We start from the raw sequence: 26,064 nt of genomic DNA, 5'->3' as shown, positions 1-26,064 counted from the left end.
CAGTGTGGGCACTCAGGTGTACCGTCCTGCTGGCCCATCCGTGCCCCTGAGGAAGGCAAAGTCAGCTCCCTGTGTTTCTCGACAGCGGGGACTCCACAGTCCTATTTGCCACTGTAGTCCCCATGCTTGGGGACTACATTTCAATAAATGTTTTTGAAAAAATTAACGAGGGAGTGAAGCATCTATTGAGAACCTACCATGTTCCAGACACCACTAAAGCCTGTGGGTCTCCAAGGAGGTGTGACATTGTCCTGATTGTAAGGAATGTACAACCCTGTAAGAGGAGCAGCTGTGCGCCCCCAAGAACGCTGGGCCTGCAGTTATCACCGTGGGCCAGCCACCGGCCTCTGCTCAGCCTCCTCTTTCCTTCCTGGTAGAAAGGGGTTACAGACCTCAGCAGGGATTCCCAGTGATTCTGTTATGTACTGTCTGTTTCCACATAGAGACATCTTTATTTCTTTAATATATTTTATTGAATTTTTAGAGCGAGAGGAAGGGAGAGGGATAGAGAGAAACATCAATGAGAGAGAAATATCCCTGATAGGCTGCCTCCTGCATGCCCCCCAGAGAAGAATCGAGCCCACAACCCCAGGCATGTGCCCTGCCCAGGAATCAAACTGGTGTCCTCTTGGTTCCTGGTTCAACGCTCAACTTTTGAGCTATACCGGTCAGGCTAGAGACATTTTTAGAAAGACCCATGCACCCGTGGTTTGGGATGAAGGGTAGCCAGGGAGAGAGCTAGAAAGGCTACCTCCCGCTGCACTTTGGGAGGGCAGGTGGTGGCTCAGTGAGGAGAAGAGGGAAATTGACAGAGGCCAAGATCCTGGTGGAGACATGAGGGCTTCTCAGGGAAGCCTGGCAGAGGCCCTGTTCCTAGGGGTGATTGTTATGTCTGGGTGCCAGTCCAAAGCTGCTCTTCAGCCTTCCTATTTGAAAAGGGAAGGTGGGAGGTGCAAGGGGCTGCCTTCCCGTTGCTGTCTCTGCCCCCGCAGCTATGCTGAGAGCCCTGAGACCGGATGTCTCCCCCAGGCCAATGTACATTTGCTTGGGCCTTGCATGCTAATTGGCTCCAGTCTGAAGCTCCAGGGACTTACTTGTGAGCCCATCACGACCCCTTCTGTCCTCAGATAGGAATGTGCACAGGCTTGTAGCAGAAACCAGGGTTGCACAGGGACAGGAGGCCTGAGAGTGGGCAGGTGGAAGTTCTTGGATGTTAGGCTTTGCCCAAACAGATGCTGTCTTCTGAGGGAGATGAAGCACCAAGGTCAGGAGGCTCAGGTCAGGCTCAGAGGAGGCAGGTGCAGCGTTTCCCCGATGGAAAAATCAGGAATCAGGACACAGTGTGGAAAAGTTAATGTATCTTCCAGATCCTGGATATTGTCTTTCCTTCTGACCTCAGACACTTCCCAAATGATTTGTCCAGACCTGGCCAGTCCCTCCGCAGAGCCCGGGTGGACGAGGTTAGGGCAAGGAGGTCAGTACTGCCAACAGGACTCGAGAGCCCCAAAGAACCCATCTGTCTTCTTTCCTGAGTCAGTTCAGGCTGCCTCCGCAGGCGGCCTTGCCTGGCCCTCACTCCCACGGGGCCCACAGCACAGTCCTGTGTCGCAGCCCTGCATCCAGGCAAGAGGGATTAAAGGTGCTGAGTCCAGTGCTCTGGGTCTGAGTGTCAAGCCCCCCTGGCTGTTTATCCACCTCTGATCACAGGCCCCAGTGCTGGATCCAGCTTTCTGCCTTCTCTGAGGCCCTAGTCCAGGGGTGGGCAAACTTTTTGACTCGAGGGCCACAATGGGTCCTTAGACTGGACCGGAGGGCCGGAACAAAAGCATGGATGGAGTGTTTGTGTGAACTAATATAAATTCAAAGTAAACATCATTACATAAAAGGGTACGGTCTTTTTTTTTTTTTTGTTTTATTCATTTCAAACGGGCCGTAGTTTGCCCATGGCTGCCCTAGTCCCTCCGCCTGTCTCACAGTGAAGGCTTGATCTGATGAAACCTGCCCTGGAGTTGTCTGGTATCCTGCCTTCCTGCTCTTGCCCACTGGGCACCTATGGTAGCCATCTTTCCTACATTTTCTGCTGAAGTCAGATCCCCCCCACCCCCAATACATTTTTATTGATTTCAGAGAAGAAGGGAGAGGGAGAGGGAGACAGGAGCATCAATGATGACAGAGATGCCTCCTGCATGTCCCACACTAGGGATCAAGTGCCCAACCCAGGCATGTGCCCTGACCAGGAATTGAATTCTGGCCTCCTGGTTCACAGGTCAACGCTCAACCACTGAGCAACGCTGGCCAGGCAAAAATGTACTTCTAATCCCTTCACCTTTTTTCAGGTCAAGGGGAGTCCCGGGGGCAAGCTATGCTGGAGCTGAGAGCTGTGGCTGGAGAGTGTGTGGGCCTCGGTGAGTCCTAGGAGCAAGCGCAGAGCTGGTGTGGGTCTGGGGCCCGGAGCGCACCGGAATGACCTTGGCCAGCTGGCTAGGACACCTGGATTGTGCTCCTGCCTATGCGTCCAAGGTGAAGAGGAGTGCAACAAATGGTGCTCTCCAGCTCTTTCGTAATCCCTCCCTTCTGCAGGTTGGTGTGTTGGGGGTGGGGTTCCCATGGCACCATGTCTCCATCTGTCCTATTCATTTCTGTGTGGTCTCTCTCTTTCATTTGAGGTGCAAAAGCTGTTCAGTCAGCTCTCAGTTCTTCAGGGGGTGATTGCTTTGTCTGTAGGTGTAGATTCAATGTGTTCATGGGAGGAGGTGAGTTCAAGGTTATCGTTGGTGCTGCCAGGGTTCAGAAAGCCCCACTTCGGGCATCCATTATTGCCAGGGTTCTTGTCCCAGCATCAGGCAGGGTTCAGGAATCTGGAGAAGGCTGTGCATAGATGTTAATAGGAATCCACAGACTAATAAAGAGTCCGGAGACGATATATAATTTTGAAAGGCATTTGGGGGTCAGAGGAGCTTAGCTAAAGGAGCTAAATTCTAAGGTCTTAGGTTCTCTTCGTCCCCAGGACCCCATGCTTTTTATTAACACAACTTGTCCTGAGGCCAGGCAGAGATATACACTTCAAAGGGTATACACAAGCATTGTCAGAATGGGGGAATTTGCCTACGGCTGTTCAGGTGTTTGGCCAGTAGGAGGCAATAACATGTAGATTAAGATGCCCTTTAACTGTCTGACAGCCAAGCAATAATCCCTTTTCAGGTTTGGGGAAATGCCATCAGCCATTCCCAGATGCAGCCCTGCTGTCATGCTGGAATTGGTCTCCGGCACAAGGTCTTCCTACACCACCATCTTGGACTGGACTCCTGGGAACTTCTTACTAATGGAAACTCTCTGTCTCCCCCAGGCTGACTAAATTAGGGTTTCTGGAGATTGGGCCCAGCAACCTGTGTTTTGACAACCCTCCGGGAGATGCCGATGCACACAAAAGTCTGAGAACCAGGTGATTGTGAGATAGATTCAGGTTTGGGAGCTATTGATCCAAAGGTATTTCCAGAATACGGATTCCCACTGTGGCTCCTTTGGGCACATCCAGTGCAGTCCAGGTGGTAGGGCATGAACACTGGACATCTTTAGCCTTCTCTAGGGGAGGAGTCTGTGGAAAGGGAGGGGCTGGAACAGACAACCTCTCAAGACTTGCTATATGTGGCAGCAGTTTCTGTTGGGCCAGCCAAAGGCGTTTCTGAAAGGTTCTATTCAAAGTTGTTAGATGAGCAAACACGACTGCTTTTTTTTCCCTCCTGCACCTGGAGCTGTAACCAGAACTGTTGGCAGCTGGGGCTGTGGCCCCAGGAAGTCGTCGGGGGCTAAAGAAGACCAACCTCACCTGCTGAGGAGCTGGACAGCTGGGAAGGAGATGGCCAGGGGGTTGGAAAGAGGGAATGTCTCGCGGAAATAGGGCCAATTCCTTGAAGTGGGAAAAGCAACCCTTGTCCCTATCCCGGCACAGTGTTTACATTTAGAAGGTGCCTGAAAGGTGGGCTGTGCTGAACACGCACCAGATGGTCTCTGGGGGTTTCTCTGTCTGAGGAAGTCACATGGGCAGGCCGACCACCCACAGACAATCTAACAGCAACATGGAAACCAAGACGGAACCTTATATCACAACCCGGTCAGGGCACTTCGGGGTGGAGTGTGGCCCCCTCTAGCTGCAGACAGAGTGGGGGTTCGAATTTGTCCAGTCGTTCGTGGCTCACATCACATGACCAAAGCAGTGGTCTGTGCCGAATGGCCACTGCGCAGAGGGCATTCCATCGCTGAGGAGCCTGTCTCAGGGGCCTCGCGCTCTTATTCATTTCCACAAGGCAGTGCTAGTTCTAGTTTCTGATTTCAACTACCATTTATTTCTTTATTCTCCTGTCCTTTGATTCATCCTGAGACCAGGAGTCAACCCTCTGGTATTTTTGAAATCATAAGGCTTTGTGCTGAATTTTAACCCCCAAAGAGTCAGCATACACTCCATCACCACGAATGTTTTAGGAAACCATTCTTACCAGCAGTGGGATTGGGTCGCCTTCATGCTCTTTCCCAGCCTCAATGTCCTCATCTGCACAGTAGGGATGACACTGGCAATCTCACAATGCCCTTCCCTCCCATTAGAGGCAGTGGACAAAGCCAAGGAATACTAAGGATTGCTGGGAGCCCCCAGAAGGTAGGAAGAAGCAAGGACACATAGGAAGAAGCAAGGAAGCATTCTTCCCTGGAGCCTTCAGAGGAACTGTGGCCCTGCCAATGCCGTGATTTCGGACTTCTAGCCTATAGAACTGGGAGAATGTATTTCTGTTCGTTTAAACCTTATATCATAGCTGGGCCAGGGCACTTAGGGGCTGGAGTTGTGGCCCGCTATAACAGCCTTAGGAAATTCAAACGATCCTCTCTCCAAACCCAGAGCATGGCTTTGACCTTTCCTTGGCTGGCCTGGTTCCCAGCAGCCTCTGCTCTCTGGCTGATTCCCACCTTTCTCTGGTTCCCCCTAAAATAAAGTGATCTTTTACATGTGGATCATACTTTACAGTTTACGGGGCACCAACAATATCCAACTTCTCACTTAACTCTCACAGCCACCCTGGGAGTTTAAAGGTTTGTTCACCCTGATTTATAGATGTGGAAACTGAGGACTAGAGAGCTTAAATTGATTATCCTATGATCTCATGACAAATAGTGGAAGAGCCAAGGCTGAATTCAAATATTCTGACTCTTAAGCCAGGGTTCTTTTTCTTTATATTTTTATTATAAAAAATAAAAACACACATACGTAAACATGCACAAAATACAAATGCAGCCCAGATAGTGTTGCTCAGTGGTTGAGCATCGACCTATGAACCAGGAGGTCACAGTTCGATTCACATGCCTGAGTTGTGGGCTCGATCCCCAGTGTGGGACATGCAGGAGGCAGCCAATCAATGATTCTCTCTCATCACTGATGTTTCTATCTCTCTCTCCCTCTCCCTTCCTCTCTGAAATCAATAAAAATGTTTTTTTTTAAATAAAAATGCATAATTCAGAGAAAGCAATACCCACATACCCACCATGAAGGAATAGAGCAGTGCCTACCTCCCAGGCTCCTCTGCCCATCACTCTCCGTTCCCTTTTCCCCAGGATGACACTGTCCTTTTCACCAGACCACAAATTCCATTCTGACCTTTGTGTCATTAAGAACCAACGAGGGAAAAAGACAGAAACCCGTGTACTTAGCAAGTCCTCCAGGCTTTCCCCCGTAAGGCTCAGGAGTTCTCTGAAGCTAGGTTCTCTAGGGCTCTTCTCCAGCCTTCCCTTTAGGGGGGAAAAACCCACAACAACTCCCAACTGGTCTTGACATTTTCAGAACCATAAAAGTTGGGAGTGGTTGCCATTCTTTGAATCAGGAAAACCACAGACTTTTAACAAGAAAGGAGGGAGCAGGGGAGGACAGAAGGAGAGGCCCAAGGGCTGGGACCATGTATGGGTTAAAGAAACAAAGCAATAATCTCCAAGTCCCCCAGGACAGCCTGTCTGCCCCTTCCCCCCTCTCCCCCCAAATCAGGGCAGAGTCATGCCCTGAGGCAGGGGTAAACCAAGGCTCCTTGCATGCTTCCAGCCTGAGCTTGTTGCCCTCTCTCCTAGAGGAGTCTGTGTCCTGCTCTTGGTATTACAGGGTAGGGTGACAACGGGAGAATAAGAGAAGAGGGGCTCCTCAGAAAGCTCCAGCCAGGAATTTGAGCTGTCGCCTCCTGCCCAACTTCCGGAAAGTCTCTTACTTCCTCTGGGCCTGGGCCAGCCTGCTAAAGTAAGGGCAGGAGTCAGTCAAGTCCCTCTGGGGTGATGGTGTTAACACTGATGTGAGATGCTCAGTTGGGTTCCCAGATGAGAAGAGACAAGCAGATGGGTCTTTCCACAGTGGGGCAGACTCTGAGTTACACACATGTCCCCCAGGGTCAGTGCGGCTGCTTCTGCTAGTGGGCATCAGGGCAGGAGAACCAGGGGCTCTGAAGGGACACCAGAAGGTCAGGGTGAGTGACCGCTCAGCCAGCTGTCAGGGCTGCTGTGTGGCCAAGGCCGGGAGGAGGCAGGACAGTGCAGAGGGTCAGGAGAGTAGAGCGGAAGGGCTCTAGGCTCAGTTGTCCTGTCTCTTAATCGTGGGCCAGAGCAGGGCAGGGCAGGGCTGGTCCCTGAGCCCAAGGAGAAATCCATACTATTGGAGTTGTTATCTGAGGAGCAGCTGCAGTGTGAGGTCCTGAAATCTATTCCAAGACTGGCTTTATGTTCCAGAAACTGGAAGCCCTCAATTTAGGTCTGGTTCTACCACTTATAGTGCCTGAGCAAGTCACTTCCAGTCTCAGCCTCAGTTTCTGCATCTGGTAAGAATAAAGTTTTTTAATTTATCAAGCTCATATGTGCTAGGTAATGAGCAAGATGCTTAATATGCATTCTATCTAATATCTTTCCCTCTACCTCAGAGGGTGCTGGGAAGATCAAATACAAAATGCATTTCCTCAAAAAGTAAAACAGAATTACCATATAACCCAGTAATTCCATTCCTAGGTATATAATTGAAAAGAGGTGCTCAAACCAATACTTGTTCATGAATGTCCATGGCAACACTATTCACAATAGTCAAAAGGTGGAAACAGCCCAAATGTCTACCAACGGATAAACAGATAAACAAATTGTGATTTATACACTCAATAGGATATTATTTATCCATAAAAAACAATGACATCATTTTTAAAAATATATTTTTTATTGGTTTCAGAGAGGAAGGGAGAGGGAGAGAGAGATAGAAACATCAATGATGAGAGAGAATCATTGATTCACTGCCTCCTGCACGCCCCACACTGGGGATCGAGTATGCAACCTGGGCATGTGCCCTGACCTGGAATCAAGCCGTGACCTCCTGGTTCATAGTCATATGCTCATCCACTGAGCCACGCGGATTGGGCAAAAAAGCAATGACATCTTGACACAGGCCACAGTTTGGATGAACTTTGAAGACTTTATGGCTAAGGAAAAGAAGCTGAAGACAATGAATCACATATTGCATGTTTTTATATGAAATATTCTGAATAGGCAAATCCATAGAGGTAGAAAGCAGATTAGTGGTTGCCAGGGGTTGAGGGGAGGGAGGAATAGGGAATGGTTAGTGGGCGAGGGGAATTCTTCTGGGGTGACAAAGATCTGAAACCAGAGCGTGGTGGTGGCTGCAGAACCCATGAATGCACTGAGACACTGACTGTATCCTGTAAATGCCTAACTGCATATTCCGTGAATTTCATCTCAATGAAATGCATGTGTGTCTTTGCGATGTGTAGCAATCACTGGTATCCAGGCCTACTGGATAGCTTCCTCCTCTAAAAGGAGAAGCAATAAGGGCGGCTTGCCTTACCTTTCCTCTAACGTAGATTGCAGCCACGCTCCACACACACACACAGTCGGATTCAGCCTCCGGGTCGCTGCACACTTTCTTGCATACACTGACCTGCCCACAGGCCGAGTGACACAGTTCCCACGTGGAGCGAGGCCCTCTGCCGCCAGTGCACAGAGCTAATTGCCCATCTCCGGGAGCCATGAGTAAACACCACCACGGTTCCTGTGAGCCCTGCGCCTCCGCATGCACAGCAGTGCCCACCGAGGCTAATGGGAAGGTGAGGGCGCTGGAGATGGAGCACAGAGCAGGCCAGCCAAGGGGGAGCTGCGGGCAGCTGCCATCATGCAACCCGCAGGATTCCCTTTGAGCTGGTGAGTGATGCACCACGCTCACCGGTGCCCACTCCCACGCTGACCTCCAAGCATGTAAAGGGGAGTGTTCTCCTTGGAGAGGCCCCTGGACAGGCAGGGGCCAGGAGGGGAGCGGAAGCCTAGGGGGCAGGATGTGCACCCAGCAGAAGGGAGGAGGGTGGCTGAATTGTGACTGCCCTGGCACTCCGGGTTGGTACGAAGCCTCCTTCACTGCTTGGCCTGGGTTTACTCTTTTGCATGAAGAACCCACTAGGCTGGGTAGATGGAGCGTGGGGGGCGGGGGAGGGAGAGAACAGTCTTGGTGCTATGAGCTCACCAGGAAAAGGCTACTTTCTCATCCTGTCAAGAGCTGGAGGGGCCACCGGCTCTTCTCCATCCATCCCCCGCTCTAACCTCCAGAACACGCGGGGGCTTAGCGGGCCCTGGTTACCAACCTCGGATGAGCTGCCTTGCTGCCCCTGAGGCCACGTGCATGGTCCCAGGTGAGTGGAGCCAGGAGGCCTCTCTGAAACTTAAAGAAGTGTGTTCATGCCACTGGGCTTCTCTGCCCTGGGTGGGTTGGCACAGCAGTTACCACACAGGCTGCCAGGGGCCCTGCCAGCTGCACTCAAGGTCCCCACTACCTGGTGGCCAAGAGCACTCAACTCCCGGATGCCGGGCCTTAGGTAATGGCTCCGTAGTGTTTCCTTGCATTTCCCCAGACATGGGAAGTACTGCGACTTCAGGAGAAGCTGCTGGCAGCCCAGGGACTGTTCCTAACCCCATGGCTGCCATGTGGCTGGCCCTTCATTGGGCCACAAACAACAGTCTGAGGAGGTTTTGTGGGGAGGGAGCGGGGCCAGCATAAGCCAGGCAAGCTGCTTGCACCCCTCACTCTCCCCATGTGCGCCTGTGCACACACACTCTCTTCCATAAGAGACAAAATGTCAATACTCAACACAAGGGGGTGACTACTGAGAAGGGAGGAGGGGGGTTGTCAGAAGGGAGTCCTCTGTAGCTAGAGAAGCATCCAGCTGAGAAAGGAAAAAAGAAACAATAAAATCTGGCTTTCCTTTACCTCCAACCAGCTGGTGCTCTCTTCCCCAACCCCCTGCTACGTTAAATTAGAAGCAGGCCCCACACTGCAGAGGGGAGGATGCTAATTAGAGCATCAACTTTGTGCCTGAACCCCACTTTTTCTTGATGGCATCCCCACATAGCTCAGAGCCTCCTCAGGGTCCCAGCCTGGGCTGCAGACACGGGCCTCTAAGGACAACAACACAACTAGGCAAGAACACGTCCCAGCTACTAACCTTGCAATTCTTCATTCCCTTTCAGCTAATGGCACGCCTTCATGTCAAATTCCACCAGGGCCCAGCCAGCGTGCCCAGGCCATGGGCGACTGGGTTGGCTTCTCAGAAACACTATGGGCTCTTTGTCTGAGACTTCAGGCTGCCTGAGAGTGAGCCAACTAAGGACAAGGCTTCCTAACTCAGGGGCCCCTCGAGCTCCCCACCTCCCAATGGCTCCTCCCCTTCTTGCTTCCTGGTCATGTCAGGGACTCCCTTCCTGTTGAGACAAGATGAAGGTGATGTGTCTGGCAGCTGTCAACTCAATGCAATTGACCACACCTTCCCTGAATACCCACAATGCCCAAGGCGTGGGTGCCGAGCTAGGGAAGCTGTTCCTTCAGCAATGCAGATAAACCAAGGCCAAAGTCAAAGAAAACTAGGCAAGAACACAGAAAAAGAGAGAAAAACTAAAAGGACACATTCACCTCTGTCTTCTTCAACGTGGTTTTCATGGAACCTGGTTCTTAGGAAGAGGAGACCGGAAGTCAGGCCTGTGCAGCAGGTCCCATGACACCCACAGTCCCAGGCTCCGGATGGAGATTCAGAATCCTGTGCCCCACAGCAGATGTCTGTGTTTGAGCTTTCGGGGAGAGCTTTTATCCAACTAACTCGCACAGCTGACTCCTTTGGACAAGTATGGGTAGTAACGCAGGTCTCAGAGCAAGGGCTAAGTCCCTCTGGTGCGGCCCTCATCCGCCATTGCTGAGGGGGAGCCTCAGCAGCCAGGGAAACATGGATGAGGAGGAGTTAGCGCTGCCTGTGAGAAGCGTGGGAAGCCTTCAGTGCATTTCCCTGAAGGGATCACTCACAGTGACTCCAGGTGACCCTCAGGCAGGTGGCACAGTTGGAAGAGCCCTGAGTTTGGTTCCCAATTTACTTCATTCATTTGTCCTTTGTTCATCTATTCATTTATTCATCCATCCATCCATCCATCCATCCATCCATCCATTCATACTGTGTGTGGGCTTGTGTTTAAAAACTGAGCTCACCTCTTCAAGCCTCAATCTATCTTACGTGTTAAATGGAGATCATTGTAGCTGTGCTTCAGGTTTACGAAGATGAATGAAATGATGTCTGTGGAGGACCTAGCCCAGAGCTTTAAAAAATGCAGATTTCCTTCTTCCAGTTCTCCATAAAGAAGTCTCCCACTTCCAATCCTGGCCCACAGTCCAGCTACCCCCTCAAACCAGAGCAACCAGAGCGCATCTGCTCCTGGAAGATGCCATTTTGTTGAAGTTGGTCGATGGGGAGCTGGAGGAAATGGGCCAAGGGATTAGGAGAGGGGGCAGGTCTGAATGTAGCTGGACAGAAATGCCTCAGAGGCAAAGTTTGAGAACTTCTTATGAGTCTGGCTGCCAGCAGGGAGCGGGTGGGGGCACATTCCCTTGCAAGGGTGTGTTCTTAGAGTAGCTGGGATCTAAAAAGTGGGAGGTAGAGGAGGGAATGAATCTTTCTGTATCTTCACTGAAGATGAAAACAATTTCTATTCTTGCAAATTCCCTTGGAAATACAGCCTCATGGGGATTGAAAAAGGACTCTGTTTCTCCACAAGGCTCAGTAAGCAGCCTGGCTGGGAGCCATTCGGTGGTTTTCTCCAGCAGGAAAGTTGTGGAAGAAGCAACGGTGCCCCCTCCCACCACCAATGCTACAGCAACAGACATAGGGAATGGGGTCTGCGGGCTCCTGTCCCTGTGACCCCACAGCAAGGGTGTGAGGGTGCATCCTGAGATGCTCAGGGGGGGCTCCCCCCATGCCCCATCCTGACAGAGGGGCTTGCCAGCCCAGGTGAATGGCTTGCACTGTGCTCTTCAAGTTGGGACCAGGGAAGTGTGGTGTATCTGGGGCACCATCGGTACCCAAGAGCTGGGGGGGAGGAGGGGGGAGTGGCTGGGGATTTCTATTGAAATAAATATGAATTTTTTATTTATATGGGACAAAATGCAAAATTCACATAATATTTTTATATCAAACGTGAGATGTAAGCTTGAGTGGGCTGCTTCGGATTCTGCTTGTTGGACCCTGAAGGGTACATTTTCATTCCTCTCTTCTTTTCTGGGTACGTCATAAAGAAAAGTTTGGAAGGTCCCCTCTCTTGGAGTTAGATGTTTAACTGATGACCTCTGTTTTGAAGGTCACTGTGTCCATTTCCCTGCTTTCAGATAACACTCTCAAACCTGGATACACACTAAAATCATCAATCAATCAATAAAAGAGGCCTGGCAGCGAGGTGGCCCTCACCCCATCCTCTTCACCAGTCCTCTCACATTTGGTTGTGGGGAAGTCATGGGCTTTGGAGTTCCTAGCTTCAAATTCTTGTGTAAGCCCTTTCTTGCCAGGCAGTTTCCACATCTGAGCCCTTGTTTCCAATGCAAAGTACCTGCTGTGAGCATTTAAAGAGATAACACACATAAACCTCCTATATAGTAAGTGGTCAGCAAAAGCCCATTCATCATGTTTAATCTCCTCAAAGCCTCTTTGCCGAGAAGACTGAGCCCCTGACCAGGACTTTTTGAACAGCCCGCACAGCTTCAACCTTTTAGAGCAACCGAAAGTGCCATCTGCCTGACACCTCTAAATTCTCCAAATCCAAGACCTGGGGCTTTCTCAACCTCTTTTTAATACAGACTGTCTCCAATTTGACCCTCTGCACTGTTAATAAAAAATGTAAAATGGTGCATCTACTGTGGAAAACAGCATGGTGGTTTAGAAATTTAAAAATAGAATTGCCGTCTGGTCCGGCAATTCCACTCCTGAGCACACATCCAAAATAATTAACAGCAGAGCCTCTGAGAGATATTCATACGCCCATGTTCATGGCAGCATTAGTCACTACAGCAAAGCTGTGGAAGCAATCCAAATGTCCATCAGCAGAGAGATGAATTTTTTAAATGCGGTGTATTTATACAAGAGGAGAGTGTAGGAAGGAGATTCTGACACATGCCATAACATGGATGAGACTTCAGAGCATTATACTAAGTGAAATAAAACAGGCACAAAAGTATAGATACTGTATGACGGAACCTATATGAGGTATATAGAGTAGTCAAATGCATAGAAACAGAAAGCAGAATGGTGATTTGCAGAGACTGGGAGTGAGAGGGTGGGTGAGTAATGGGGGATTTTTGTTTAGTGAATATAGAGTTTCAGTTTTAAAAAAGTGAAAAAGTTCTGGAGACCAGTGACATGCAATGCAAATACATTTCCCTCAAAATGGTTAAGAGGATAAATTTTATGTTGCATGTAACTTACCACAATTAAAAATTATTTTAAGGGGGTGTTTCTTGGAAGTGAGGCCATTAGGTTGAAGAGAGCAATTAGGACACGTGATCTAAATTCCGAGGCTCCCAAATGTCTTCTTCCAACCCCCAAACTCCAACTTCAGACTCACAGACCTGTCTGAGCACATGTCCATGGAAGGCCTAACAGGGAACTTGCACATCCAAACCCAAAGCACACGTTGTTTCCCCCCAAGTCTGTTCCTCCCCGTCTTCCCGATGTCAGGAATAGAGCTCCCACCCACCCAGTGGCTCACACTGCAAATCTAGGACTCATTCTTGACCTCCCTAACTCCTCATATCAGGTGCATCTTCGGGGCTTGTCAGTTCCTTATCTAAAAGTACATCAGCCTTCCACTGCTCTAGGCCCACCTGCCATCACCTCTCAATGATGCTTCCACCCCCGCCTCCCTTTCCCCACACAGTAGTCTCGCCCGTGTGCCCTTAGAAATGTGAGTCAGATCCTGCGGCTTCTCCCCAGTAGATTATAAGACAACATGTCTTTTTTAGAATAAAAACTAAACCCATTCCATGGCCTAAAGGTCCCTTCCTGGCCTAGCTCCTGCACGCTTCGCAGACCTCATCCTCCCCTTGCTCAGGGTGTCTACATCTGTAAAATGGGTACAAGAGCAATCATCTCTCCCACGTGGTGAGCATCACTGGGTGCTGGGCCAGGCACCTCACACACAGCCTCTCACATCATCCTGTCTCAACCCAACAAGTTAAGTGTTGGGAACCCTAAGGATAAGTGCAAGTGTATGGTGCTGGGAAGGATGAATACTAGCTAGTGGAAGACACCATCAGCTGAAAGAGTTAATTAAGATGCCTTTACCCAAAGCCTGGCTCTCCCCAGCCCGGCATCTGCCCTGTGGGTTTAATGAGAAGCCCAGAGCCTGTGCAAATAACTTGTAGGGCGCCACTAACTCATTCAGCAGAGAGAGCGCAGCGCTGCCAATGCTGGGGAGACAGTGAGTGGAAAGAAGGTGGTTTTCCTAGCGGCAGGCAGACAGGACCGCGCGGTTGGGTGTGAGCTCCGCCCCTGCAGCCGAGCTGAAAAAGCCAGGATCCTGGCTCCTCAGCCCCTCTCTTCACAATATTTGATTAGGAATTCGGGGGCGGGACCCTGGCCTGGCACAGACCGGGCGCTCTCGGTACACACGCTCACTCCTTCGCTCTCACACACACTTCCTTCAGCCCCAGGAGTCCACAGGCAGAGGGACGTGGTCACTCTGAAAGGTTCAACTCCAGGTAAGTGTAGTCGTTTTACTTGTTTTTGTGACTTGTCGTTCCACCAGAAAATAAGGGAAAGGGGCTGGGGAGTGGGAGAGGGCGGCAGGGGGAAGTCATTCCTCCCTCTCCCTCTCTGGGCCGTGCCCCCAGGATGCTGGAGACGGCCAAGGGGACCTTGAAAGAAGGGGTCCCAGCTTGCTACCTTTGTCCTGCAACTCCTTTCTGATTGTTGAGGGGACCTCCAGTTCTCAGGCACAAAAAGCAAAGGGGAGCCAGCTCTGCCCGGCTACTACTCATCAATGCCCCCACCCCCGCACCCCCGCCCCCGCCCCGTGTCCCTGCAGTCTCTCCTATAGAGGGGCTGTGGGGCCAAAACACTGCTGGGGAAGGGGGGAGGGGAGTTTTGTGTATTGAGTCTGAGTGTGTGTGTGTGTGTGTGTGTGTGTGTGTGTGTGTGTGTGTGTGTGTTGCTGGGGTGAAAGGGAGAGAAAGAAGTGTTGAGAGCTGACCATGTGTAGGGAGCTGTGAGTGGGGGTCCAGTCCAGGGAGGGGATGGCTTCTGGTTTGACCTCCTCCACTCTGCTAAGGGAGGGGTGGTTCTGTGGAGTGGAGAAATGAGAGAGCAGCAGTAACTCCTGAGTAAGCTTCCCCAACTCACAGAGTGGCAGTCCGAGAAACTTCCCCTCAGGAAACGCTGAGCACAGGAGGGTCTCTAGCATTAGGGGTGATTTAAGAGCAGACAACAAGAAATGGGGGTAGGACAAGCAGAGGCATAAGGTCCCCACCAAACCCTGTCAGCAGTCAGGGCTCCTAAGGAGAGGCCAAAGTGGGCAGGATGCATGCCCCTGGAAAGCTGAGTCTTGAAGAGGAAGGTGGCTCTTGTCTGCCAAAGTACCCAGTCTGGAAGGAGAAACGGAGACAGAGGCTCACTGTGCCAGCCTCAGACAGCCACCTTGGTCCTGCTGCAGCCCAGAGCTGTGCATGGAAAAATGTGCTGTTGGCAGTGGGCCGCTCCATCAGTCTTCTCTCCTGGCCAGAGCCAGGGCCCAGCCAGCGTGCCCAGGCCATGGGCGATTGGGTTGGCTTCTCAGAAACACTGTGGGCTCTTTGTCCGAGGCTTCAGGCTGCCTGAGAGTGAGCCAGGGTACCTCTCCTCTGCAGCCCAGAGGCTGATGGGATGAAGCTGGCCTAAGAGAACTGTTTTCAGGGAACCAAGAGGTCTGGGATGGGTGGTGGACACAGAGTGACTCTATTGTCACAGTCAGGGTGCTGCCCATCAGTTCAGTGGATTTCATGCTGGCTTTTAGACTTCTCTCTTTCTCCTGTCCACAGCTGCCAACCCCAGCAAGGCCCAAAAGTCAGGTGAGAGATATCTGTGACTTTCCCAGGACCAAAAAGGGTCTAAGGTTTCCCCATCCAAGGGTGACAGTCACACCTCTGGACGGTGCCCATTGCTCACAGGAGCTATGCAGCACTCTGGCTATAGGTAGTCAGAGTAAGGTGCTCAGGCCTGATGCGTCACCCCCTGACCCCTCATCTTCCATACCTTCAGCTTCCCTCTCAGATGGCACCAAGCCTGCATTTGTCCCCAGGCCTGCCTGTTCTCATCTCACTAGCATAGAAGTTCAAAGGCAACAGCTGATGCCAGTGTGAGGGCCTCGATAGGAAGCCTGCTAATCCAGATGTCTCCACAGGGATGGCAGGGGCATGCCAGAATCCCATTCTAAAGCCACGTTCCCTTGGGCACACGTGTAAGTCTTCAAATCCTATTCCCTTTTGTGCTGTTCCTCAATTCATGTCTCTTGGCCCCACGTGGCTCTTGCGTAATGTCCGTGGTGGAGCATGAAGAGTGCTAATACTTTCCTAGACATCACAGAGGACAGCAGGTGGACTGACTCAGGCTCCCTGCCCTCAGCCACTCTGGAAGACAAGGGCCATTCCCGGGCGCCAGTGCCTGCCAAGTTGCATGTGTAGCCACACACTGCTAACCCAAGAGTATCCTCACCCAGCAGACTGTTCTAGATGCTGGCACTCTGGAGGGCGGCCCACGCCTCCCCAAAGACTCAGGATCAGAAACCCTCAGCCTGCCCAAGAGACCAAAAGATCTTTCAGAAGTAATTCAGATCTTCCCCTTTGAGGGCTCCAGCCACTTCTGGAGGTTTCCCAGAAACATGGGGCTTTTTCCTTGGACTTTTGAAAATTTTTACTTCCCCGGGGAGTCCAAGTTGGATGTGAATTCAGGCCCCCCACCCCACAGGGATTGCTATGGGCTCTCCAGCTGCCACAATAGAACCTTCAGGTTCTGCCCCTCCAAAAAAATGCAGCACCCCCATTCAAGTTTCTTCTCATCTCAAAGACTCCCCCTTCTGGGCCTCTATGCACCCAGCTCCCCTCAGACAGCCAAGGTCCAGCTGGGAGGAGGCAGGCAGGAAGGGAGAGCCAGGCTCCTATTTGCAGGTGTTTGGCACCAAATCAGATCCGCTCAAAGCCTGAGGCTCGCCCACTCCCCTCCCTGGAGTCTCACTCATGTGGGCTTGCCCTGTTCTCTCTCCCTTCTTGCAGAGACAACATGCAGTGGGCCTCTGTCCTGCTGCTGGCAGGGCTGTGCTCCCTCTCCTGGGCCCAGTATGACGACGACCCTCACTGGTGGTTCCACTACCTCCGCAGCCAGCAGTCCACCTACTACGATCCCTATGAACCTTACCCTTATGAGCCCTATGAGCCTTACCCCTACGGGGTGGAGGAGGGTCCAGCCTATGCCTATGGCTCTCCACCCCCACCACCAGAACCTCGAGACTGCCCCCAGGAGTGTGACTGCCCCCCTAACTTCCCCACGGCCATGTACTGTGACAACCGCAACCTGAAGTACCTGCCCTTCGTCCCCTCCCGCATGAAGTATGTCTACTTCCAGAACAACCAGATCTCCTCCATCCAGGAAGGTGTCTTTGACAACGCCACCGGGCTGCTCTGGATCGCTCTCCACGGCAACCAGATCACCAGTGACAGGGTGGGCAGGAAGGTCTTCTCTAAGCTGAGGCACCTGGAGAGGCTGTACCTGGACCACAACAACCTGACCCGGATGCCCGGCCCACTGCCTCGATCCCTGAGGGAACTCCATCTCGACCACAACCAGATCGCGCGGGTCCCCAACAATGCGCTGGAGGGGCTGGAGAACCTCACAGCCTTGTACCTTCAACACAACGAGATCCAGGAAGTGGGCAGCGCGATGAGGGGCCTCCGGTCATTGATCTTGCTGGACTTGAGCTACAACCACCTTCGGAGGGTGCCGGATGGACTGCCCTCCGCCCTTGAGCAGCTGTATCTGGAGCACAACAACGTCTACTCCGTCCCCGACAGCTACTTCCGGGGGTCGCCCAAACTGTTGTATGTGCGGTTGTCCCACAACAGTCTCACCAACAATGGCCTGGCCTCGAACACCTTCAATTCCAGCAGCATCCTTGAGCTCGACCTCTCCTACAACCAACTGCAGAAGATCCCCCCAGTCAACACCAACCTGGAGAACCTCTACCTCCAGGGCAATAGGATCAATGGTGAGACCTTGGCTAAGGGGCATGGGGAGGGGCAGTCTATTTCACTGGAAAGACCCTATTCTGCGTGCTGGTGGCAGCACAAAAGACATAGCAGTAGAGTAACTGGAGAGCACAACTAAAGCAGCCTGACCCAGCCTTGCACTAACAGCAGCGTGAATAAAAGTTAGTGGACAGTGGTGGGTAAGAAGACTTCCCAGAAGGAAGTTTCAATGTACGTCCTGAGAGATAAGTGGGCATGGGCTAGACCAGTGGTCGGCAAACCGCGGCTCGTGGGCCACACGCGGCTCTTTGGCCCCTTGAGTGTGGCTCTTCCACAAAATACCACGTGCTCGCGCGCACGTACAGTGTGATTGAAACTTCGTGGCCCATGCGCAGAAGTTGGTTTTCTGCCTGGGCGAGTCTATTTTGAAGAAGTGGCATTAGAAGAAGTGGGGGGTGGACATATAGAGAGGATGAACGAAAGGAGGTAGATGAAACAAGTATACAAGACGAGTGTGGATGGGAGAGTTGGTAGGGGTTGACCTCAGCGAACGTACCTCAATCAGATTGAGGATGTTTTTAGCAAAGGCCAGCTTAGGAGTACCCTAATTAAGTTAATAACAATGTACCTACCTATATAGTTTAAGTTTAAAAAATTTGGCTCTCAAAGGAAATTTCAATCGTTGTACTGTTGATATTTGGCTCTGTTGACTAATGAGTTTGCCGACCACTGGGCTAGAGGAACTCAGGACAAAGCCATTCTGCGAAGACAAATTTCCAGGATCAAAGGAACCAGTCATTGAACAGGTCACCTGTAGGGGACAGCCAGGAAATTCGTGTGACTGAGAGGAAGGGGTCATGAGATTGAGGAGCCGTGAGAGATTAGTCTGGAAAGGGTTGGGAGTGGCCATTCATAGAGAGAAGGGATTGAAGTTGAATTTGTAGGATCCATCCTGGGGGTGGGGGGGACGGGGAGGTGGGCTAAGAAACCATGGCATCTGCACCTACTCACTGGCCCAGAAGAGGATGCGCTCTCTGTTTCCACACCATCTACTCCTGCCTCTACAGCCTGGTCTTGTGTTTGGGTGTTTATTTGCTTTTCAAACATTAATAGTTGGTGGACAAGATTGTGCAGCTGCTCTGAGCTGAATGCAGTACTTGTTCTGGTCAGTTCTCCCTGGAGTTCAAGGAGTCCCTAGAGGCAGGGCAAAGGTCCCCCTGGAACAGGGGTCCTCAAACTACGGCCCGCGGGCCACATGCAAATACAAATATTGTATTTGTTCCCGTTTTGTTTTTTTACTTCAAAATAAGATATGTGCCGTGTGCATAGGAATTTGTTCATGGTTTTTTTTTTTTTTATAGTCCGGCCCTCCAATGGTCTGAGGGACAGTGAACTGGCCCCCTGTTTAAAAAGTTTGAGGACCCCTGCCCTAGAATAACATGAGCCTGAACACGACAAAGCCCTGGGGTGGTAGGAAAGGACCCCGGGCTTCTTCTTTCCCAAGCACTTCCCTGCAGATGCCTAAAGGAACCCAAAGAGCTGCCTATTCGTTTCAGATTGGATTACCTGGTTGCTTGCCAGCTCCTACTCAGAATGTTGCTTCAGACTGTGCTTACATGGCTCCGGGCATCTGATGTCTTAATCCTACCCGGAGGGCCCAGAGCCAGCATTTAACCTCCCTTCCTCTGTCAGCAAAGTCCCCTCTCCCTGGGGAAAGAAAGACTAACAAAGGGCTTTGAAGCAGAGCCTGCTGAGAGCAAAGAGCCCCTATAGGGCTGAGTCATCACCCTGAGTCTCTTGATCCTTTTTCTCCCAGTGCTCAGCGAACAGATCAGTCATTTGGTGAGACCTTAACGAGCTGGACAGCCCTCAGAGTGAGAGAGACACCAGTCCCAGAGGTTGGCAGTGGGGCTAGAAAGCTGACGAGGGCCCTAGCCTGTTTGGCTCAGTGGATAGAGTGTCGGGCTTCAGACCAAAGGGTCCTGGGTTTGATTCTGGCCAAGGGCACGTACGTTGGTTGCTGGCCTCCCCTGCCCAGCCCTGGTTAGGGCGCATGCAGAAGGCAACCAATCGATGTGTTTCTCTCAAGTCAATGTTTCTGTCTTTCCCTCTCTCTCTAAAAACCAATGGAAAAATATCCTCAGGTGAGGATTAACAACAACAATAACAACAAAAGAAAGCTGACAGGTGTCTGGTCCACTAGTTTGAAGTGCCAGACACCAGACGGGGTTTTGTCTTTAATGTCTCATTCCAAGGGGGCAGTTCTCTAAGACGTCTCTAAGATGGTGCATGCCACAGGGGGTTTGACATTTACCCGCAGCTGTCCATCATTCCACTAACTCTCCCTCACCCCTCCCAGAAGTCATCACTCCTTACCTGCCACCCATTCTGAATCCAGGAGGACTGTCACATCAGAAACGGCATGTTCTATGCTGTGCTCCATCAGAGTTTGACCTTGAAACCGTGACAGCGAAGAGCATCTGTCGGGGGAGAGAACCCATTTGTCACTGCCTAACTATGCAATCAGAGAGACTTGGGGTGGAAATGGCTTCATCACAGCGTCTGTTACCATCCTGCCCTCATGCAGAACCATGTCTGCTGCTCAAATATTAGGTGGTCCATCCCTTTCTAAAACTCTGCTGAAGATAAAATTACTTTAGTAAAGTGTCCTAAGGTCTCCCAAGAAAGTTCTCCCTTAAGTCAAAAAACCTAAAAGTGTTCTGCCCTGGCTGACATTCCTCAGTGGTTGGAACGTTGGACTGTGCATCAGAGGGTCTCGGGTTTGATTCCCGGTCAAGGGCACATACCTGGGTTGCAGGTTCGATCCCTGCCTCTGGTCAGGGCCCGTGTAGGATCGTTGTGTCTTTCTCACATCAATGTTTCTCTCTCTTTCTCCCCCTCCCCTCTCCCTTCCCCTCTACTCTCTCTAAAAACCAATGAGAAAATATTTTCACTCCTTGGGTGAGGATAAAAACAAAACAAAACACAAAAACATAAAATTTTTCAGTGTCTACCCCAAATCCCTTCTTGTACAATTTAAGCCAAATAATCTTTGTCTTGTTATTAGTCTCTCTCCTAGTCTTCTCTTTAGACAAAATAACAGCAATTCCTTATTTTTCTTAATTAGTGAATTAGCACATGGAAAGTGCTTGGTCCAGGGCCTGGCACATTATTGGGACAGCAATGCACAATCACTGTTATTAGCTTTTCTTCTTTTTGCCACTTTAAAGTTAACAGGCATAGTTTTGTTTTGTTTTACCTTTTGTGTTGTGAAGATGGGGAAACTGAGGCAGGGAAGGAAACGCAGCCTCTCCATGTCACCCAGGCTGTGTAGCATTGCACCCTGAGCCCCTCCTTTCGTGCCCCCCCCCCCCCCAGCCAGGCGTCTCTGGCTGAGAATGTGAGGAGCGGCCCCTGAGGCAGATCACCAGCAGGGAAGACAGAGCCCCAGCTTAGCCCCTCTCCTCGGGCGCATGACAGAAAGGCCCCCCTGCAGGGGCCGGCAGGGACCGGGTGGGGGTGCAGGCAGGATTGAAGGAGCCCTCGGAGAAGGGCAGGAACTAAGGGTGTGCAGGGGACAGGCCGTCCTCCCCCTCCTCTTCCTTCTTCCACTAGCATCGCCCTCAGTTTTTCCAGCCTGGCAACAGCAGGGAACACAGCTCGGACTGTACTCAGCAGCTCTGGGATCCAGTGGGGCAGGGCGGGTACAGCAGCAGGAGTTTGGAAAGACTTATGTCAGCTTTTAATCTGGGCTGGAAAGTGTCCTCAGAGTCTCCAAGCAGAAGAGCCCTGTGCTATGAATGAGCTTGGAGAAGGAACACAGGGGCTCAGGGCACCCAGCATGTGGGCGGAATCTACACACTGTGTGCCCACAGCCCCCAGAGCCCCCGGATTTATATGTGCAGAGCGGGGAGCCAGGGCTTGAACAGGGGGTAGAGATTCTATCCTGGGACCTCCAGCGAGCGCAGTCCCAAATAGGGTAGGAAATGCTACTCACACTGGGCCACTCTGCTTCTCCCCAGCTCACCCCACTCACTGCTTCCATGCGGACACCTAGACCCAGCCCCTGGCCTTTACTCTGCCCCCAGCCCTCCCACTCCGAGGCCACTCGGCCCATTCCCCAGGACCGGAAAGGAAGCATCCCAAAGATTTCAGACTCTCTCTCCTTCCCTAGTACACTCTGGAAAAGGGAACTCCCCCCCCCCTCCCCTCCCCTCCCCTCCTTCTGCTTTGGGCCTGGATTTTCTGTCTTCTGTTTACATTGGCTGCAGCCTCACCTCATCTCCTCTTGGTCAGTTCTTAACAGAGACGGAAACCCATTGGTTGTATTAATTTAAAAACACGTTCTTCCCCAGCCTGTGGCGTCTCTATACTGTCCTCCTCGAAACCTTCATTTCATCCCCACAACGCCCTCCACCATCGCCCCTGGGAAGAATCAGAAAGCCTTCCTCCCACTCCTGCTGCCCAGCTTCAGGCCTGCAGAGCTCCCAACCACCGCGGCAAGCCGAGAGCGCCTCTGGTGGACATAAAAGTGAGCCCCACCCTGGCTCAGCCCGGCGTTTCGCCCTGGAGATGTACTGAGTGGGCCCTACCCTTGAGACCAGACCCAGGCCGATACTCACATGAGCATCTTCCTCAAGCCCTTACCACGTGAAGGAGCCCCAGGGGCCTCAGAGCTTTTCGGTGGTGACTTCTGGTGTCCCTGCTGGATTTTTAACTGAGTTCTTGTTTTTCTCCTTTCCAGTTCCTGACCAGTAGATCCTAGACCAGCGGTTCTCAACCCATGGATCACGACCCCTTTGGGGGTCGAAGTATCCTTTCACAGGGATCGCCTAAGACCATCGGAAAACACATATATAATTACATATTGTTTTTGTGATTAATCACTATGCTTTAATTATGTTCAATTTGTAGCAATGAAATTGGGGGTCACCACAACATGAGGAACTGTATTAAAGGGTCGCGGCATTAGGAAGGTTGAGAACCACTGCCCTAGACAGAGGCGGCTGATGTGCCTAAGAGGACAATCAGAGGGAGAAGGGGGTGAAAAGCTGCAGAAGAGTTTGTTAAAACCGAACAGAACTATTGCACCTCTTAGGATTACGTGGTTTGAGGGGAGAGCTTTGAAAGGGGAACATTCTTTTGGAATTTAAAAGGAAGAGAAAAACCATAGTCATGTGAAATGCAGGAGGCGGGGGAATTGTGTACTTGACTCCGGGGGTTCTTGGCAGCCTGCTTCGTCTGTCGTGTCCTTGAGCCTCAGCGCCGCCTTGCTCACCCCTGGCAGTGCTGGGAGTGGAGGGGCACAGCCCCTCTGAGTCTGGCCCCCAGAGGCGGTCTCTCCATCCCGGAGCTCTCACGGTAATTTCCTGCCACTTTCTCTGTCTGCAAAGTGCAAGGGATATTCTAGCTTTGAGTCCCTCCATTTGCCTTGTCTTTCATCTCAGAGCAAAGCCCTCTCAAAAGCTATCCATACCTCTCGCTGCCAGGCTTGGTCTTTGATTTCCTCTGCTTCCCCCTGCTGCACGCAGATGGGAAGGGATCAGGTCCTGGTGGGAAGAACACTCAAGGGCATTCCAGGGTCTGCAAAGTGCTGTCCAGGCTGGGGGTGGGTAGGAGGCTGGAGCGGCAGACACAGCTGAAGTCCCACTTTTTGCGCCCCCTAGTGGTCGGAGTGGGTATGACTCCAACCCTAGAGCCCTCCTGGGCCACCCAGCCAAGCTCCAGCCCCGGCGCCAAGCAGCTTCCCAGGCCTCGCTGCGGATCCGGGACCCTGGTCCCGGCTCCTCCCACCCACCTCCGCCCCTCTTGTCCCCGCAGAGTTCTCCATCAGCAGCTTCTGCACCGTGGTGGACGTCATAAACTTCTCAAAGCTGCAGGTGCTGCGCCTGGACGGGAACGAGATCCAGCGGAACGCCATGCCCGAGGACGCGCCCCTCTGCCTGCGCCAGGCCAGCCTCATCGAGATCTGAGCGGCCCTGCCCCTGCGCGGGGCCCAAGCCCCCCCGCCCCTCTGCATTTGGCTTGATGGTTTGGTTTGGCTTTTGCTGGAAGGTCTAGGACAGACCATGTGACAGCACTCCACGGGCTCCCCTCATATCTTCTTCCCTGTAGGCAGGGTCAGGTGGGCCAGGGCACAGGCAGCTTTCCACCGAGGTGCAGGCCCAAGCTCCCTTTCCCAGGACAGAGGTGGCGGCAGAGGGAGCAATACCCGCAGTCCCAGCGTCAGGAATCTCACTACCCTTAGCTTCTTCCCGAGGGTCTGGAGTCATGAGCTCTGCAGTTGCCTGGGCACAGCACATTAGCTATTTTCCCAACAATCCCCGACTCTGAGCAGCGCCTGCCCGCTCCCATGTGCGCGTGCGGGGCTGGTCATGCCACTCCCCTGGGCTGGCACTCACTGTTCCTCAGAATATACCTCTGTCCAGCTGCCTCCCAGCTCCACCTCATCCCCTCAACTGGCCCCACAGACAGCTCTCTGGCCTCAGCCCCAGACAGGAGGCCTCAGGCCCTTGGCATCTGCCTGCCAGAGGACCCACCCTTGTGTCTGCAATTGGAAGGACCCAAGAGTCACCTCTCTGCCTCCCTAACCTCACTCCTTGAAAGCCACCAGACTCAAGGTCACCATTATGATGACAATATTCAGGGCCCAATATGGGAGGAGACAACCAACCTTAGGCTTAAAAGTGTAGGGGGCTCTTAAAACTGTACAGGGCAGGTAGATCGGACTTCAAAAGAGGAAGGTCAGGCAGAGCAGGCTGGACGAGGAGGCTGCCCCACACTCTGCATGGCCAGCAGCTCCCTGCTTGGGTCTTATCCTCAAAGGAGAGACCAGCATGAGAAAGGGAGGTTGGCCCCTCCTCTGACCCATGCACGAAGGCCCACATCCTGGTGGGAGAAGCAGACTCCAGCCAGCCCCAGGCTTGCCTGCTGGCCCAAGGAGGAGGCTGTGGCTCACCTGTGTTTATTGATTTGCGCTAAGGCCACGGTTCTGCAGGACCAGCGCTGGCTGGGGATGCTCACTGGGTCGCTGAAGCCCAGGCCAGGCAGCCAGCTCCTTCCGGTGCTGAGCATAAAACCCTCTGCTTTTGCAGCTCTGAGCTACACTCTCGTTACTGAAGGTTCCTGTTGCTTTATAGCTTGGCTGGAGAGCATTGCTATATACTCCCCATTTCTGAACGGTAATGTCGCCTGGAGCCTAGCCCTCCTCTTTGGGGCCCCATGGGGATGGAGCCACCTGGGAAGCCCGAGGCAGGGACCCCTGGAAGAGAGAGAGCCCTAGCCTGGCCCCTGCCAGATGCCATTGTGTCCCTGATACTGTGCGTGTTTGGGAGCAGCTTGCCCAAGAAGCGAAGGAGGGGTCCTTGGACTCTGTTCTTGGTCCCAGACCCTGAAATCCACAAAAGCCAAACAAACCAGCTCATTTCAACAAAGGAGCTCTGATGTGAGGGGCAAGGCTGCCCCCGCCCAGGCTCTTCAGGAAGCACCTGCACGTGAGCACCGTCATGCCGCTATACAGGGTTCTTATCGCAGGAGAAGCATGAGTGGTGGCTGGCTGACCAATAAAGGTATCTTGCTATTGCATCTGCAGGAATGGAGTCATTGAAGGCAGACACTTAAATCGGACCTAGTGGGGTCACACAAGCCTCAGACAGGAAGAGCCCGCCTTCTCATCTACTCTGCTTGGGCAGATGTAGTTAAAGGCCTAAAAACAAAGCAAAACACCTGTATGAAATCTCTAGCAAGCATACTTTGTGCATTGGAAGTTCTTCTTGAAGTCTAACTTCAATCTCTCTGGCTACACCTTTCCTTCCATTGGGTCCACCAGAGAGAAGGAACTGGCTTTTTTCAAGCATTCTGATGTTTTCCTCCAAGCCAGTAATTCTGGGTCCCAGGGGTCCTGAGTGTAGTTGTCTTAACCTCTCCTGCCCTCTAGCGGCAACTGTGCAGAACTGGGGGCAGTCAAGCACGGCAAAGCCCAGCTGGGCCTGGAAGAGGAAAATAAGCTCATTCATCCTCTCCACCCCCCACATTTCCTGAAAGCCTTTAAGTGCCAGATGTCGTGCTAGGTGCTTAGCAAATGTTACAAAGTCAAGAGGGCAGACTAGGATTGCGACTTTCGGGACAACCCACTGTTTCCCAATAGAGAAATAACTGATATTTATTGAGCATCCTATATAATGAAACCCTAATATGCAAATTGACAGAATGGCAGAGTGACTGGTCGCTATGATGTGCACTGACCACCAGGGGGCAGACACTCAACGCAGCAGCTGCCTCCTGGTGGTCAGTGCATTCCCACAGGGGGAGCACCACTCAGCCAGAAGCCAGGCTCATGGCTGGCAAGTGCAGCGGTGGTGGCAGGAGTCTCTCCCTCCTCTGCAGTGCTAAGGATCCCTCAGGGGATTTCCAGCTGCGGGGAGCAGGCCTAAGCCGGCAGGTGGACATCCCCCAAGGGGTCCTGTACTGTGAGAGGGCACAGG

General features: G+C 52.1%; 1 protein-coding gene and 1 long non-coding RNA gene across 3 annotated transcripts; one reads left to right on the top strand and one right to left on the bottom strand.

Annotated features, from left to right (window-relative positions):
- Window positions 1–11,445: 11,445 nt before the first annotated feature.
- LOC118673421 lies at window positions 11,446–22,419 on the bottom strand. Of its 2 annotated transcripts, none has more exons than XR_004973364.1 (3): window positions 22,229–22,419; window positions 19,958–20,061; window positions 11,446–11,925 (listed from the first exon to the last, which is right to left on the bottom strand). It is a non-coding gene; the product is annotated as an uncharacterized LOC118673421 (long non-coding RNA). The 2 variants fall into 2 exon arrangements; XR_004973365.1 differs by lacking the exon at window positions 11,446–11,925 and adding an exon at window positions 17,409–17,534.
- Window positions 13,877–25,457, top strand: FMOD (fibromodulin). The gene is made up of 3 exons (XM_036344166.1): window positions 13,877–14,068; window positions 16,613–17,601; window positions 23,402–25,457. Exons 2-3 carry the CDS (start codon window positions 16,620–16,622, stop codon window positions 23,551–23,553), a joined length of 1,134 nt encoding a protein of 377 aa, XP_036200059.1. The 5' UTR covers window positions 13,877–14,068; window positions 16,613–16,619; the 3' UTR covers window positions 23,554–25,457.
- The last annotated feature ends 607 nt before the right edge of the window (window positions 25,458–26,064 follow it).

The sequence above is a fragment of the Myotis myotis genome, unplaced genomic scaffold, assembly GCF_014108235.1.
Source record: "Myotis myotis isolate mMyoMyo1 unplaced genomic scaffold, mMyoMyo1.p scaffold_m19_p_18, whole genome shotgun sequence".
Classification (NCBI taxonomy): Eukaryota; Metazoa; Chordata; class Mammalia; order Chiroptera; family Vespertilionidae; genus Myotis; species Myotis myotis.
The sequence above is the reverse complement of the archived record's forward strand: the minus strand, read 5'-3'. Positions and strand labels throughout refer to the sequence as shown.